Below are 15,115 nucleotides of genomic sequence, written 5' to 3'. Positions count from 1 at the left end.
TTCAGTAGTCTGTGCAATTCCGGAGGCCATAATTGCTCAGTAAATGTCTTGCTCAGTTGAAGGACAAAAAAAAGAAACCATATAGGCCGGTGGCTCTCTCTTGTCTCCTTGCGTGTGAGACCGGACTGATGGTGGACTTGTGGCCTGACCCATTCCTGAGCCGTCATCTAAATCATTCACCAGCTGAACAATGGAGAGATCCCTCTCAGTGGTGCTTTCTTGGGCTGTTTAGAGACCTGGGTGGGTGGTGGAAATAGCCCTGGTCTGAAATGCTATGGACGCTGGGGCTTCTGATCCTTCACCTGCATGACACACCTGCTGGCAGGTCAACCACATCAAGTCCCTTCTTTTTCTGGACCTCGGTCTCCATGTAACCTGTTAGGTCACTGCTAGCCCTATAATTCTCTCACATTAACTGTGTGTGTGTGTGTGTGTGTGTGTGTGTGTGTGAGCTTATGTGCCACAGAATTAAACTTTTCACTCCTCTATCATAAACAAGAACATATTCTCACTTGTTTTTCAGCAGAGAGACGTTCTGGACTTTCAAATCACTGGGTCCTTCTTTTGTTGTCCTTCTATTGCCCCTGGGATAAAAGAAAAGAGATTACAGTCAGGAAATAGTAAGATGCTGGGGGAAAAATTAATTAAGTACTTTCATTCATACAAACAACCACCCCGGCCGGTTTCAGTATTTAACGTCTCACACATATTTCCAAATTTCTTAGCATTTCCATTGGGGTTTAAAAAAATCTGCATTTTAAGTAATTCAATTACTTTATTATTTTTTAAAAACGAGAGTTTTCTTTTGCAAGGGGTGGTAGCTGGGGATGAAAGAAACACCCCAGGCAAAACAGGGGTGGGGTCTGCTCTCCCAGGTCAGCAGGGTCACTCCTGAAACTGAGTTTCTGTGACATTGCTCCATAAAATGAAGAGCATCAGACCTTCACTGTGTGGTTGACGGGAGGCTGTCAAACTAGGACAGTGCCTGTGGGCCAAGGAATGTTCTAGACGCTTTCCTATGTTAGTGGAATGTGACCCCAAACCAGCACACATCATTGGGTGTAGGAAGGCAGACTATTTAACAAGAGCAACTTAGATTCAAATAATATTTATTGAACCCCTATATAATTTAGGCACTTCTCCGTGGCATTTTCTATGAGGAGATTAAATGATTTTAAATTGAGCTAATTTGTTAAAATTCATTAAGACATACATTATCTATTATGTATCTTAGTTAATTTAATTAGCCGGGCAGAATATACTTTATTTTCTTTTGTAGGCATCCTCGTGAGCTTGATCAGCCATTTGTTGAGGGTACTCGCCTGTCCCCAGCGATCCTTGGAAGCTACCTGCTTAGCATCCCTGACTCATCGTCCTCCTGGCTCCCTGCCCTTGAGCCAAACTTGCTACTTCCTGGTCCTCAGACTTTCTCTGCTCCCTCTTTCTTTCAGGTGCTGTTCTCTCTTTCTGAAATGCCCCTGGTCTTCCTTCACCTTCACTCTGACTCATGCTTCTCAGCTCAGTCACTTGTCGCTTGCTTAGAGAAACGGTCCCCGACCTCTGAGACTGGCTTCTTCACAGCACTTGTCTGAGTTGTAATTGTACCTTTGTTATGACTTGTAGCTTGTATTCATGTCTAATAAACCTGCTCCTCTGCCATTCTCTAAGGCCAGAAATTGCTGGGCTGGGCCTCTCCAGGGCACGGGTTAGTGCCTGGCCCACAGTGGCCCTCAGTGGACGTGCATGAATGTCCACACAAAGAAAGGGCTCCAGGAAGTGCCTAAAGATGACCTATGATTCTCTCTCCATCTGGGATTGTGTGTGTAGCCTATTAATTGCAATACAATGTATAGAAAACGTAGCGTGTTGTTTGGATATATTTTGTCACTGTAGCTAGAAAGATGATGGCATTCTTTCATCTTTCATTTTATTTTTTATTATTTCATAATTTCAAAATCATTAAATTATTGCATTAGTTCATATATTTCATTCTTTTGTTGTTTTTCTATCCAGGTAGAATTTGATTCATAAATCTCTATCTGAACTCTGGTTTCTCTCAAGTTCCAGACATGGACGTCTAACTATTTTCTGGGCCTTTCTCATTGGTTATCCTCCAGTGGCTCGAGGCCCTTTCACGAGCGAGTGGCTCCAACGCCCACTTGGTTTCCAAACCAGCACGCTGGCCATCTCCCTCTCTATCACTGCCATCTCACTAACTTGTTACCGGATCCTAACCATCGATCCCTAAGTGTCCCTCATTCTGTGCCTGCCCTTCTTCACTCCCAGGAGCAATTCTCAGTTGTAGTTCTGCTCTCGTTCTCTCCAGCCCAGCCCCTGGGCAAAGCCCTCCACCCACTTTGCTGGCCTCCTGGCCTCTACTCCATGCACTGAACTACAGCAAGAACCCTGTTCTATGTAGACAACTATCCATCACCTCTCTGCTTGAGAAGCCTCAAGTGCTTCAGGACTTCAACCTCGTTATCAAAGCCAGTACTGCATGGGCCTTGGAGTTGTCACTGGCCTTAATTCTAGAAGTTTCTTCCTGTGCCTAATGAAGGGCTTTGAAGGCTGTAGCCAATGACTGCATGACATAGAGGTGACGAGCAGTTCACGTGTCTCCATGTGATATGACCTCCTTGACCAAGTCAACTTATGTCGCTCCGCCTCCAAGTACAAGACGTTTGTCTCTCATGAGGACTTTGAAAATATTGACCCCACCACCTGCTGTTTCTCCTGTATTGCCATCGGGTTGACTGTAGCGATTTGAAGTACTTCTGCAGAGATAACACTGTCTTCCTTTTCTCAGCCTCTGAGATATGAACACCATACAGTAGCCTTGTCTTGAACAGTAGAAGTCACTCCAAAAAGTATGGTAGCACCACCTGTTTTAAAGGGTCTCCTGAGACTCTAGATTGAGTCCAGCCTAGCCAACGTGATGTCATGTTCACTTGCACAGTCCTCTATGAGCCATGACCTCCATTCCGCCATCTAGCACTCTTTCTTTCCATGCACCTCACCACGAACCTTAATTTGGGCATCCATTAGATTTCCTGTTCTTTTATACAGTCCACAAGACTTTCTACTTCCTTATAAAGTCCATGGATTTTTTTTTCCTTCCTTATAAATCTATGGGACTTTCCCCCCTCCGTGATGTGATTTATCAATTCTTCTATGATTATCAAGTCTGTTTTCTTAGTTTCTGTTATGCCCTCAGAAAGACAAGAATACACTGCTATGTTAGCAGGCTTACGAGATGTCACATTACCTTTGGTTTCATTCTTAAATATTGTGCCGTACTGTAGTCGTTATCTAGTCCTGTACATCAACATTATCACAAACTTAGAAGCTTAAACAACACGCATTATTATTATCTTACAGTTTTTGTGCATCAAGAATTTAGGGAAGGCTTTCCCGGGTCCTTTGTCGTAGGGTTTCTGTTGAGGCTGCAATCAAGGTGTCAGCCTAGAGAGCTCACCTGATGAAGGATCTGCTTCTAAGCTCACGTGATTGTTGGGGGGGATGCAGATTTTTAGGGTCTGTTGGACCCAGAGCCTTGGTGTCTGTGGGCTGGAGGCTGCCCTCAGTTCCTTGCCACACGGGCCTCCCTAACATGGCCTGTTTCCTTAGCACAACATGCAAACCAGGGAGACAAAGAGGAAAGGATGTAACCTTATGTAATACAATCATGGAAAGGACATCCCGTCAATTTTGCCCTATCCTGTGGTTTAGAAGCAGCAACAGTCTCGCTCACAATTAAAGGGAAGGACGTGAGCACCAGGAGATGAGATCATGGGGGCACTTTTAGTGTCTGTCTGCCACACATATTGCTTACTCACTGTGGAAGTGTGAGTAGAGGTGACACTTAAGTAACATCCAGAAGGCTTTTTGCAAATCTACAAACCAAATCAGGCAGAATTTTTCTGCAGCCTATTTTTTTTAACCTTCTCTGACTCCTGAAAATGTCAGACCAATTTTCACAAGTTTTTCAGCTAATTCCAGAAGACTCCAGCAAATACCAGAATAAACTGTTTCTCTAACTCTTCACTCTTGCATGTGAGAGGCCATTATGACCAATTTTTTTTTTTTTTTGCAGCAGAGTGCTATACTTATAACTCCCTTAAAATAGCCACCACATCAGTTGTCAGAAACAACTTCTCCAAGTAAATTCTCATTTTCTTCTTTCAATTTGGTTCCTGAGCTACATGGGTGGTCTGTGCAAACTTCCTTCAAGTTGTATATTCCTGTACACAACTTCTTCTCCACCTAGGAACTCTTTGCACTCTCCCTGACCACCTGAGCAGAGCTCAGTTTCTCGGGGATTTGACATACCATAACCTGGATGCTGGCCACTTTTTATGTGCTTGCACTGAACCCAGAAAAACCGAAGGGCAGACCCAGGCTTCTTGCCAAAGTTTTTTTTTTTTTAAGTTTGAATTTGAATGTATTTACAAAGGGCCCATTCTCTCCAGCTCCTAAAGCCCACCATTCTCTCCATACTGTCTTACATTTTTTATATTAGTTGACTGGCCCCTGAAGATTGGAGCTGCTAGCCCTCCCTAGAGTAACTTGAGAGGAATGTCCACACATTAATGAGTTGACCACAGTGAGATGTTCTAATTGCTGTCCCTCACCTATTCACACCTTTGTGATGGTTAATTTTATGTCATCTTGGCTAGGCTATGGTGCCCAGGTGTTTTGCGTGACAGCCCTGTATCCTACGCCCCCAGGCCCATCCTGGACCCCTCTCCTCCTGTATCCTCTGCAACAGCTCCAGAAAGGCTCATGGGAACAAAGCCCTCTCTGACTCATGTCTTACTGAACTGAATTGAAATGGGGAAGCAGACCCTGGTGCCATCCTCAAGTCAAACAGTTATGGAGTAGCTGCTATGTGCTGAATATTGCATTAGGACCGAGGACGCAGTGAACCAGATGCAAAAGATCCTACCCTCACGAAGCTGGCATCCATGTGAGAGGGAACCAAGTCAGTGAGCAGGGAGCTCATCCCCTTGGCCACTGCTTTTTTTCCCCATAGCTTCCTACCTTCGTTTACTCCTGATTGACCGGCTTCCCAGTTTCAGGACAGTCTACCTGACTCTGACTCGATTTTCCCTTTGAAACAGCTCTGACAGCTGCCTGGTGGACTTACACCTGGCCAGGAGGTAGCCCCTCACTGAACCCCCTTCAGGCTCCTGCGATACCTCCTCCAGCTTTTCCTGACTCAGACAGAAGCTCCAGCTTCTCTGTGGGACTAGATCAGGCTTTGATTTTCAAGGATGGCCACCTGCATGGTCATCATGGGTACGCACAGGTCTCCCAACTCTGTGTTGCTGTCATTCCCCTCACACAGAAGAGCCGCAGAGGAAATGTTGGTGCATGAGAAGGTCCAGAGATGGAGGCAGGAATCTCCTGAGGACGTTACTAATTCTTGTTTATTAAGGCGGAACATGGATCCACAATATGCTAGAATAGACCAGCTCTGCCTACGGGTAGCAGATGCAGAGTAGAGGGTGGCGTCTGAATTTAGCTCCTTCCTTTTCCTGAATTATAGCTTTAAGGATTCTCAGAGCACGGGGCTCGATGGAAAGGTGGATATCATCTGCTCGAACCTGTTAATTTTATAGATGAGAAAACTTGGGCCCAGAGAAGTGAAATAATCTGCCCACACTAAGCAGATGCTAACAGAGAACGTTCTGGGATAGTTCCTGGCTCCATGTGTGGTGCTCAACGCCCCTGTCATTTGGCCTTAGCTTCCCCAGTGTTTGTCTTCTAATTAAGCCTTTTTATGTGCATTCCAAATGAATTCTCCTTTTTCTTTGTATTCTTCTTGAGGAGAGAAGAAAGACAAAAGATAATCTAATTTAGAAAAGAAGAAAGTAATCCTGAATCCTTTACGTCCAGGTTTCAAGAAACCCCATAAAACTCTTTCCTTTTTCCTTTTTTTTCCTCAATCTCTCTCTCTTTTTTTTTATTACAAGTTTCAGGTATAGAATATTATACTTTGATGTCTGTGTACACTACAAAATGATCACTCCCAAAATTCTAGTTACTCTCCATCATTATGCTTTCCTCTTTCTTTTATGTTTAAATTTTGCTTCAGCAAAAGGAAACAAGGGAACCAAAAAAAGAGAAGCCTTACATCTCATCATTTCAAATGCTTTCTCCTTTCTTTTCTCTGTCTTGACTGTCAAGGGATGTCGCTTCTAAGAGATCATCTATGTACGTAATGAGCAAATACAATGACAACAGTGAATTACCCTTTTTATAGGTCCATAGATGTGTTCATAGTGGAATTTAATTTATAGATGGTCATGCCTGAAAGATTCTGGAAGTGTGATAGAAAACAATATGAAACAAGCAATATGTGTATAAAAAAAAAACCCCTCCGAACAGAAACTTGATTTGTGCCTGGTTAGTACACACCCAGTAAAAACCCAAGAGTAAGAGGGGCATAAATGGCCGTCTCCTGTGGTCTGCAGGAACTCAGGGAGGGGCCTCACGCTTATATGCAGGAGAGGCTTCCAGAGAATGAGCCCCGCAACACAGCATCCTTTTCTCAATCTGCTGGTCCAACACTTTCTGCCTCCAGAGGGTCCAAGGGAAGGAAGGGAAGTCAAGGCAGGGAAGGGAAATGAGAGGAGAAAGCTGGCATATTATACAACCTCCCCGTACTGGGTTCGGCTCCACCTTCTCTCCCCTGGGAATCTCTAGTACTTTCTGCAGTTGTGTCTCCAATTCCAGCCACATCATTCCTCAATTTCTCCAAATCATCCGCCATGTTGCAGCTGCGGTCCCCATTCTATAATCTGGTGTTTCCACTGCGTACAGTTATAGTCTGTGTCCTGACCCTGGTCTGGTCTCTGACCCTCTCCCCGAGGTCCTCTCTCTGTGGCCCCCATTTTGCACCCCAATGACAGTCATCATGAGCAATTGGCCTGTCCCAGGTTGAGCCTGGCCCCTCATATCTCTTTCTGTAAGTAGAGAAAGAAGCATCATAATGTCCTCCCTCATCCCCAAATTTCTACAATGAAGAGGTCCATGAATTAACACCTAACGCGAGCTTTCTTGTTCCAGACACATCATGTTTTATCCTCTCAGCAACTGAGTGTTGAGAGAGCTCAAGTAACCTACTCACACACCTCAGTGAAAAACTGACATTACTGTACGAGTATTTCCATAGTCCCACCTCTTAGTACAGGGCCCCACCCACAGGAAGGGTTCAACACCGAGTGGTGTGATGAGATGAAGCTGAGACTCACACCAAATCTGTGCAACATCATGGTCCGAGGAAGAAGCAGAAGTTTGAAATCAGTCCCTAAAACTAGGGGTAATGGACAAACGGACTGAAGATCCTACTAGGTGTCAACCACTCTTCTCAATTATTCCTGTTGATACATTTTTTTTTACAGATAGAGAAAGAGAGCCCAGAGAGGCCCAATACATAGCTCATAAATGCCTGAGCTGGGATTCAATATCAGGCCCAATATCGGATTCACTGACCATTTCTTTCTACTGCATCATAGTAGATGCCATGGAAATGGAGAGTGGCTAGGATCCCAGACTTATCCCAGGGGTTAGGTGCTCCCCTTTGTACCCAGTGGCTTTCCCACCCTGATGAGCTCTAAGCTGCAACAGAATTATCTTTACACATCGTCTGGCAACATTGGTTTTCAAAGCACTTATCAAAAATAATCAAAGCCGGAGAGCTAATCATTGTAACACATCCTCTCTGCTGTGCTTCCCGGGGACTCTATAATAGCATCGTTTGGCAGTGGGGGTGTTGAGATTGTGCTATATTTTGAGAGCATTGTGAGAATTAAATGAGATAATGGGTGTAGACTGCTTAGAACAGTGCTTGGAATGAAGTTGTCAATAAACATTTGGGCTGAAACCTTTATCACAATTAATTCAACAATACATTTTCTTCTCCCTTGAGTTCACAGCATGGACCAGGAATTTTTCTCTGTGGTGGGATACATCAGTGAACAAGACAGAGATTCTGCCTGGGACAAAACAGAAAAGGACCCCTGTCCTTGGGGAGGTGAAGGCTGACAGAGAGGCATGCAGGCAGGGGAGACTACTCCGTGCGCTGGGCAAGGTGGGCCTCCCTGAGCTGGTGAGAGCTGGGGGAAGGCGCTGCAGGGCCAGCTATGAGGCATCTGCTGGGAAGCACCCAGGCCCAGGGACAGGGGGGCAAAGGCGGGGAAGTAGGAGCACGGCGAGGGAGCTGAGTTAAGGGGAGGAGCCCGGCATGGCTGAACAGGACTGAGTTCAGGGATGGATTTGGAAGATGATCCAAGAGCTTCTGGGCGCTGGTGGTGGTGATGGTGGTGAAGGCAGGTGGGGTGAGGCACGGCAGTCATTGGGAGGCCTTAGACTTAGGCTCCAAAGAAACATGAAGCCATGACAGGGTCTTGTGTGGAGAGATACACTGGTATCAGCCATGTCCCCATAGGATCTCTCTGACCGCTTGGTGGAGAATAGAGGGACCGTTGGGGGATAAGACAGAAGCAGGAAGACCTTGTGGAAAGCTATTGTAGTAACCCAGTCAGGAATTGATGCTGGCTGGGACCTGGGACCTCGGGGTGGAGGCAGAGAGGCCTGGGACCTCAGGGTGGAGGCAGAGAGGCCACCAGGGGAGGTGTTATTATCCTGTGACAATGGCTGGGACTCTGTGGCAGTCTCCTACATCACCTCTCCCAAACCCACCCACAGAATTCATGTGACCTTAATGTCGGTTGCCCTGGAAACCATCAAAAGTTAAAGAAGATGTGATATTTATACACAATGGAACATTACTGAGCCGTAAAAAGACTGAAATCTTGCCATTTGTGACAACACGGATGGACCTAGAGGGTATTATGCTAAATGAAATAAGTCAGATACAGAAAGACAAATACCACATGATTCCACTTATATGTGGAATCTAAAAAACAAAACAAAACAAATCACAATAGAAACAGACTCATAGATATACAGAGAACAACTGGATAATTGCCAGAGGAGAGGGGTGGGGGGGGGTGGGCAGAAAGGGTGAAGGGGAGTAAGAGGTACAAACTTCCAGTTATAAAGTAAATAAGTCACAGAGATGTAATGCACAGCACAGGGAATACAGTCAGTAATATCGCAATAACTTTCTACAGTGACAGATGGTTACTAGACAGCATGGTAATCACTCCGCAAGCTATAATAACGTGGAATCACTATGTTGTACACCTTTCACTAATCTAACATTGTACACCTGACACTAATATAATAGTGTATGCCAACTCTACTTTAATGGTGATAAAACAGTCAGTTGCCCAACGTTTCACGTTTCCCCCGTTCCATCTTGCATTGTTTATCTAACTACTTGGCTTTGTCTGTGATGGTCTATTGTACCTGCAGCACAGACCTGGTTGTACTTAGGATTCCAGTGGAAGCAGAGAGCCCGGGGGTTGACCAAGGGCCCTGAATGTCCAGGCCACCTTCAGTGGCAACGGCCACCACGGCTGGAGAACGAGAGGACAAAGCTAGTGGTTCTCAGCCAGCTTCTGCCTCACGCTCTGCTTGCTATCTCCAGACCTTGATTTCTCCAGCTGTAAAATAATAATTCAGTTGAGCACTGAGGTTCTTCTGGCTCAAATTTCAGTGGGTTCAGTGATTAAATTTTCTCCCCGGCAGATGCCTGGGTGAGATGTCTGCAGGGGCCTGGTGGTAGGGGATTTTTTTGTGGGCTAGTAGACATCCTGGGTGGATGGGACCTAGCACATTGATGAGCATCTCAGATAATGAAAAATGCTATCGTTATAGAGAAGCCAGGTACTCTGGGTTCTGAGGTTCATCCACGTAGGGTCCTAGAGCTGAGGTGTCTTCCTCTGTTCTGCAAACATTTCGGATGCCCTTGAGTCCTCAGGAACCCCCCTCAGGAGACTCCTGTTTGGCATAGATCTCTTATTTTCTAGAAGGGTGACTACCATGGGAGTAACGAGCATGGGCTCTGGACCCAGCTCTGGGCAGTGTCTGGTTTCCAGCCCAGGAAGTCCAGTTCCATGCTAGTCAAAGTGTGGTCCCTGGAGAAGCAGCATCACCTGTGAGCTGGTTAGAAATTCAGACTCCTCAGCCCCACACACCTGGAATCATTGTAACAGGAGGCCACGGGATCTGTGTGCACTTCGAGGGAAAGACGTTTAATGTGACGTTGGGTGAGTGACTCTGAGCTTCATTTTCTCTGGCTGCCAAATGCAGCCATAAGAACACTCTTCTTAGCGCTGTGGTGAGAATCCAATGAGTTCACACATGAAAAGCTTTGTGGCTTTCTATTGCTTCTTCTGAGTGACCACTCTGCTCATCAGAGAGGTCACTGGGTCACTGTTAGTTCTGGGTGAAGTCATGGCAAACATTGGATGAGTGGATGGGGGCCCATGCTGTTCTCTGTGCACTCACCCCACGTACAGAGCCCCAGGATGTATGGTGGGGCAGACGAGGGTGCGAGCTCGTACTCACTGAGCAGGCCTACCGTCTAGTCAGTGCCGGTCACTTTGCCAGGCCTCAGACCGTCACTGTGATGGAGGGATGACCGTCTCCACTGGACAAAGAAGAAAATGAGGCTCGTGGTCACATGCCTTTCCCAAGGTCAGCTAGTCACTGGCAGTGTTCAAGAAAGCTTGGGGTTTTATTTAACAGAAAGTCACTGATGACAGAGACCTTCAGCATCAGACCTGCAAGGGGAGGAAGAAGGGGAGTATGGTGCAGCCCCGCTCAGCAGTGGTGGCTGGAGCAGCTCAGACTGCACGGCGGAGCTGGTGGGTACCATGTCAGAAGTCTGACAGCCAGTGGTTAAACATGAAGTTATAGAAAATTACAGGTGAATACCATATATTAAAAACCAAGACCATAAACACTCAAAACGCATCCCTTCTAATTATTTCACTGCACTTTGCTATGATCTGCGGTCTGGATGCTACTATGCACATCTGTAGTAGCTGGACGGTGGCAATATGCCACCGCGCGTTCTCCCCACCTCCTCGTTCAAAGGCAATACTTCGCACCGCTGTTGGCTTTGACCTCAGTGGGGCATTTACACCTCAGAAATTGGCACATGCTACAGAGATCAGGGATTGATTTTTTTTTTTTTTTGCTTTGTTGATAGACTAACTCAAGAAAATGATGGCGACATTCTAATAAAGGAGATTTATTTTAAAACTATCATGTCTGTGGCTGTAGCCTTGAGAATAGCACAAAAACTGACGAGACATTTTTGCAGTATCTAAAACTATTTTCTGATTCAGCAAAGGAATTGCTCGCTTCACTGACAAACCAGTGAGGTTCTGCCATACTCCCTTGTTGTTTTACTTCTGTTTTACTCATTAATAGAAAAGACTATACTCATTTGTCAATTGCAGCCATAGGTTGACTAGAAATATAAGAGTTCAGCAAAAATCCATACAATCATTCTATGAGAATCAACAGGCTATATGGAAATTTACAATAAAGACTACTGTATATTTCATTATTACTTATAAAAGATATACTATGCATCCTTTATATCTGTAAAATTTATAACAAACTTGTGTACATATATACGCATATACATATATTTTTTTTCAGAGAGCTGTTTGCTAAATATTTATAAAGTTTACCAGTCCTCTGGCTAACCCACTCTGACCCGTTGCCATTTATGGTGTCCTATGGCAGAATGAGGTCAGCTTAGGTGCCAGAGATAGCTGGCATACAGTACATCGGCGGCTAGACCCTGGGTTACTGACCTAGGGCAGTGATTTTACTGCCGAGAGTCACATGTGTCTCATCTCTAAAGTGGGAACAGTAATAACAGCTTAGTAGATGTGATGAGAGGCCAGGTGCCCAGTAAAGGTTAATTCTATTCACCCTTCAGGCATAGGAACCCAAAAGGGACACAATCCCAAAGAACTGTGCTGCCTCCCTCCCTCCCATGCCTCCTCATCCTCTCCCTAGCTTGCTGGTGACCTCAATAAGTGTCCCCCTGTTTTCCAAGATCACCTTTCCAGCAGCTGTTGTTTGTGGCTGGAGGACCTGTAAACCAAGGACTAATCCACATTCAAATATCCTTTTCTCTTTCCCCACAAAAAATCTTTGTCAAAAGGATTGATGCGAGCAAAAGAGGAGAAAAGATCCAAATCCCCTACGAACTACAACGTACTGAGTAATTGGAAGGTGTGGGCTTTTTGTCAGTGGGACTGCCAGCGGCTGAAGGATAGAGGCTGCTCATTTGAAATTACCTTTCTCCATTCGTTTTTCTGTGCAAGGCACTTAGTAGGTCCCCAACACTCCCATAATTTAAATTATCATTAGATAATAGTCGACATTTGCTCAGAGCTTTAAAAATAAAGAATTTAACGAGTGATTCATGAGCCAAGCCAAGCATCTGAAGCTTACGGTTTGATTTTCCAGTAACTCCTCATGGGTGATTTTGCTTTCCCTGAACCATAGAACCAGAAAAGAGAGAAAGAGAGCGAGGGAAAAGACTTCATCTTTTCTCTGGCAGGCTCGCTGTGTGGTTTGAACCTTTCACATCTGTCCAATGTATGTGCGACCAGGAGCAGAACAACCGCTTTTGCTTTTGTTTTCAATCCTGGGCTATGTTCCTTCTGTCACAATCACTAGCATTTCAGTTGTGAAGGAAAGAATCAATGAGCTTCTGCCAAAAAGTCAAGATTCCGGAGACAGTGTCTTAGAAAGTTAAACACATATTTACCATACGGCCAAGTAATTCTACACTTAGGGATCTTCCCAAGAGAAATGAAGATATATACCCACATGAAGACTTGCTTAGGAGTGTTCTTAGCAGTACTTACTATTCGTTAGAGCCCAAAGTGGAAATCAACTTAAATGTCTGTCAATCAATGAATGGATGCAGAGTGTAGGTGCATTCATGCAGTGGAATACTATTTAGCAATAAAAAGGAATGAATTATGACACACGTTACAACTTAGACAAGCCTCCAAACCGTGCTCATTGAAAGGAGCCAGACACAAGAGAGCACATTTTGTACGAATCCATTTATATGAAATGTCCAGAAAAGGGAAATCTATAGAGACAGAAAGCAGATTACTGGGTGCCTGGGGCAGACTGGGATTCACAGTAAGTGGGTGTGAGAATCTTATCGAGATGGTGGAAATGTTCTAAAATGGTTTATGGTGTCAGTTACATACACAACCTGGTAAATGTACCTAAAAACGACAACATTAAATTGTACAGTTGAAATGGGCGAATTACATGACATCTAAAGAATGCCTAAATAAATTTGTTTGTAGAAAAGGTCCAGGAGAAAATTACATATTGTCAGCATCATTCGTTACTTGATCAGTCATCAGTGAACGTCCCAGGCTCCATCCTTGCCCACAGAAAAGCCATGAGTAGCTCGTACACCAGCTCTCCCCTCACCGAAATGGGCAGTCCTTCTACAGCTGTACCTGCAGGGGGCCAGCACCCATGCCCCGAACTGAGCTGTCATTCATTCTAACAGTGTCTAGCTTTCCATGCTAAATTAGAGTTAAGTATAGTAATCACCTGTTAGGAAAATAAATTCCCTCTGGTTTCAGGAGCTTTGTGTTTTTAAAGCCGGTCAGACTCCTGAGCTGCTGCCAGCAAACCAGGAATAGACATCAGTGGGAGACAGATGGAGTCTTTGGGACCGTGTTTGGGTAATAATGATGTGGTCAATAGCTTGTTGGAAATAAAATTAAATGTTATGAGCTACCATCCTTCTCAGGCTGCTCTCCATGTGACAATGGCCTCACTAATTGGTTATCAGAATTATCTTCACTTCTGAAGGAAACAGGCATGTGGGGGTGGTGTGGGGGGTGGAGTGGTAACCATAAAAGGAAAGCAAAGAAAACGACAGGAAAGGGGACGGTCAGCATTACAAATGGGTTGGCATTGAATTCCATGATCCTCAAAAACCAAAAAATAAACCCAAAACAAATAAACACACGCACAAATGAAAAAGATGTCTAACAGCAATGTGCTGTGTGTTTTGCATGTAGAGTCTCAGGTAATCCTCCCAGACTAGTGGTGTCCTTATCCCCGTTTTGCAGATGAAGAAACTGAGGCAAAGGGCGGTGAAACACCCTTCCCTGTAAGTGATAAGTGGGCGCTGCAAGCCGGACTTTTTCCTGCTTGGCTCAAGGCCCGGATTCTTTCCACAATGCCCTGTCTGAACAGTCACCAATGGTTTCTAAGTGGTTTGTAAAGAGAGGCTAGATAAGTAGCCCTGGTTTTCTTTCCACACAAGAATGTGAGAAATCTGTAGCCTGGAGACTCCTTCCTTCTTGGTCTTCACAGTCACGTGGGAAATTCTGTGTATCAAGATAAAGGGAAGAGATCTTATATCTGCCCCCTTTTCTCAGACCCTTAGAGCGCACAAGTCCTCAGCATGAGACTTGCAGAAAGGGAGCTCTCGTGCCAAGTCAGCCATGAGGCAGTGGCCAGAGATAACTGTCCCCGAGAGGTACCGTTTTCTAGAAGTTGGCACCTTTTTTCTGAGGGGGTCGGGTGGGGTGGTGGCAACTGCTTTATCTTTTTCAGCGAGTCTTTTTGTACCCAGGTATCCACTGATGCCAGAAACCAACCTGTAAAGTCACTTACTCAGGCACTGACTTACAGGATTGTCGTTGGTTGTATCTGGAGCTGCTGGGCAATTCCCTTGCTAACCTCTACGTCCCTCCCTTTCCTTCTCCCATAAAAGCACCCATCCACTGCACCCATGGTATAAGCATCTTGTACCCACAGAGGCCGTAGGGCTCCCACACTTCCTCTGCAAGTGAATTCTTAGGCATCTTTGAAACCAAGATCCTGTTCCGCCTCCTTGACCACGTCTTGCCTGCCACTCCCTTAGGAGGTCGCCTCCTGGCTCGCGTGTTCTCTGCACTTACTTCTCTCATAATGTTTACCATACGGTACTGGCGCCGCGGGCTTGCTTGCCTGTCGTGTTGGAAGAGAACCACATCCAGGAAAGACCCAGGAATGTTAGCCCCTGGAATCCCTAGCCCTTGAAATCATTTTGTCCTTAAATCCCCTAAGCCAATGTCAGGTAAGTTATTATCATTCTCTCCTCTCCAGGAAGATGTTAAGAACAATATGTCAAAAAAGGACGATC

At 45.2% G+C, this 15,115-nt stretch overlaps 1 protein-coding gene across 2 annotated transcripts in view; it reads right to left on the bottom strand.

The window, feature by feature from the left end:
- CLNK (cytokine dependent hematopoietic cell linker) overlaps nucleotides 1-15,115 on the bottom strand; it is a 157,686-nt gene that overhangs the window by 71,795 nt on the left and 70,776 nt on the right. For both annotated transcript variants that reach the window (XM_033105433.1, XM_033105434.1), the window contains exon 3: nucleotides 513-584. In XM_033105433.1, the coding sequence (XP_032961324.1) occupies nucleotides 513-584 (72 nt within the window). The remainder of the gene's footprint in view (nucleotides 1-512; nucleotides 585-15,115) is intronic.

Source organism: Rhinolophus ferrumequinum, chromosome 5 (genome assembly GCF_004115265.2).
Source record: "Rhinolophus ferrumequinum isolate MPI-CBG mRhiFer1 chromosome 5, mRhiFer1_v1.p, whole genome shotgun sequence".
NCBI lineage: Eukaryota > Metazoa > Chordata > Mammalia > Chiroptera > Rhinolophidae > Rhinolophus > Rhinolophus ferrumequinum.
Note: the sequence above shows the minus strand (reverse complement) of the source record. Positions and strands in the feature narration are given on the sequence as shown.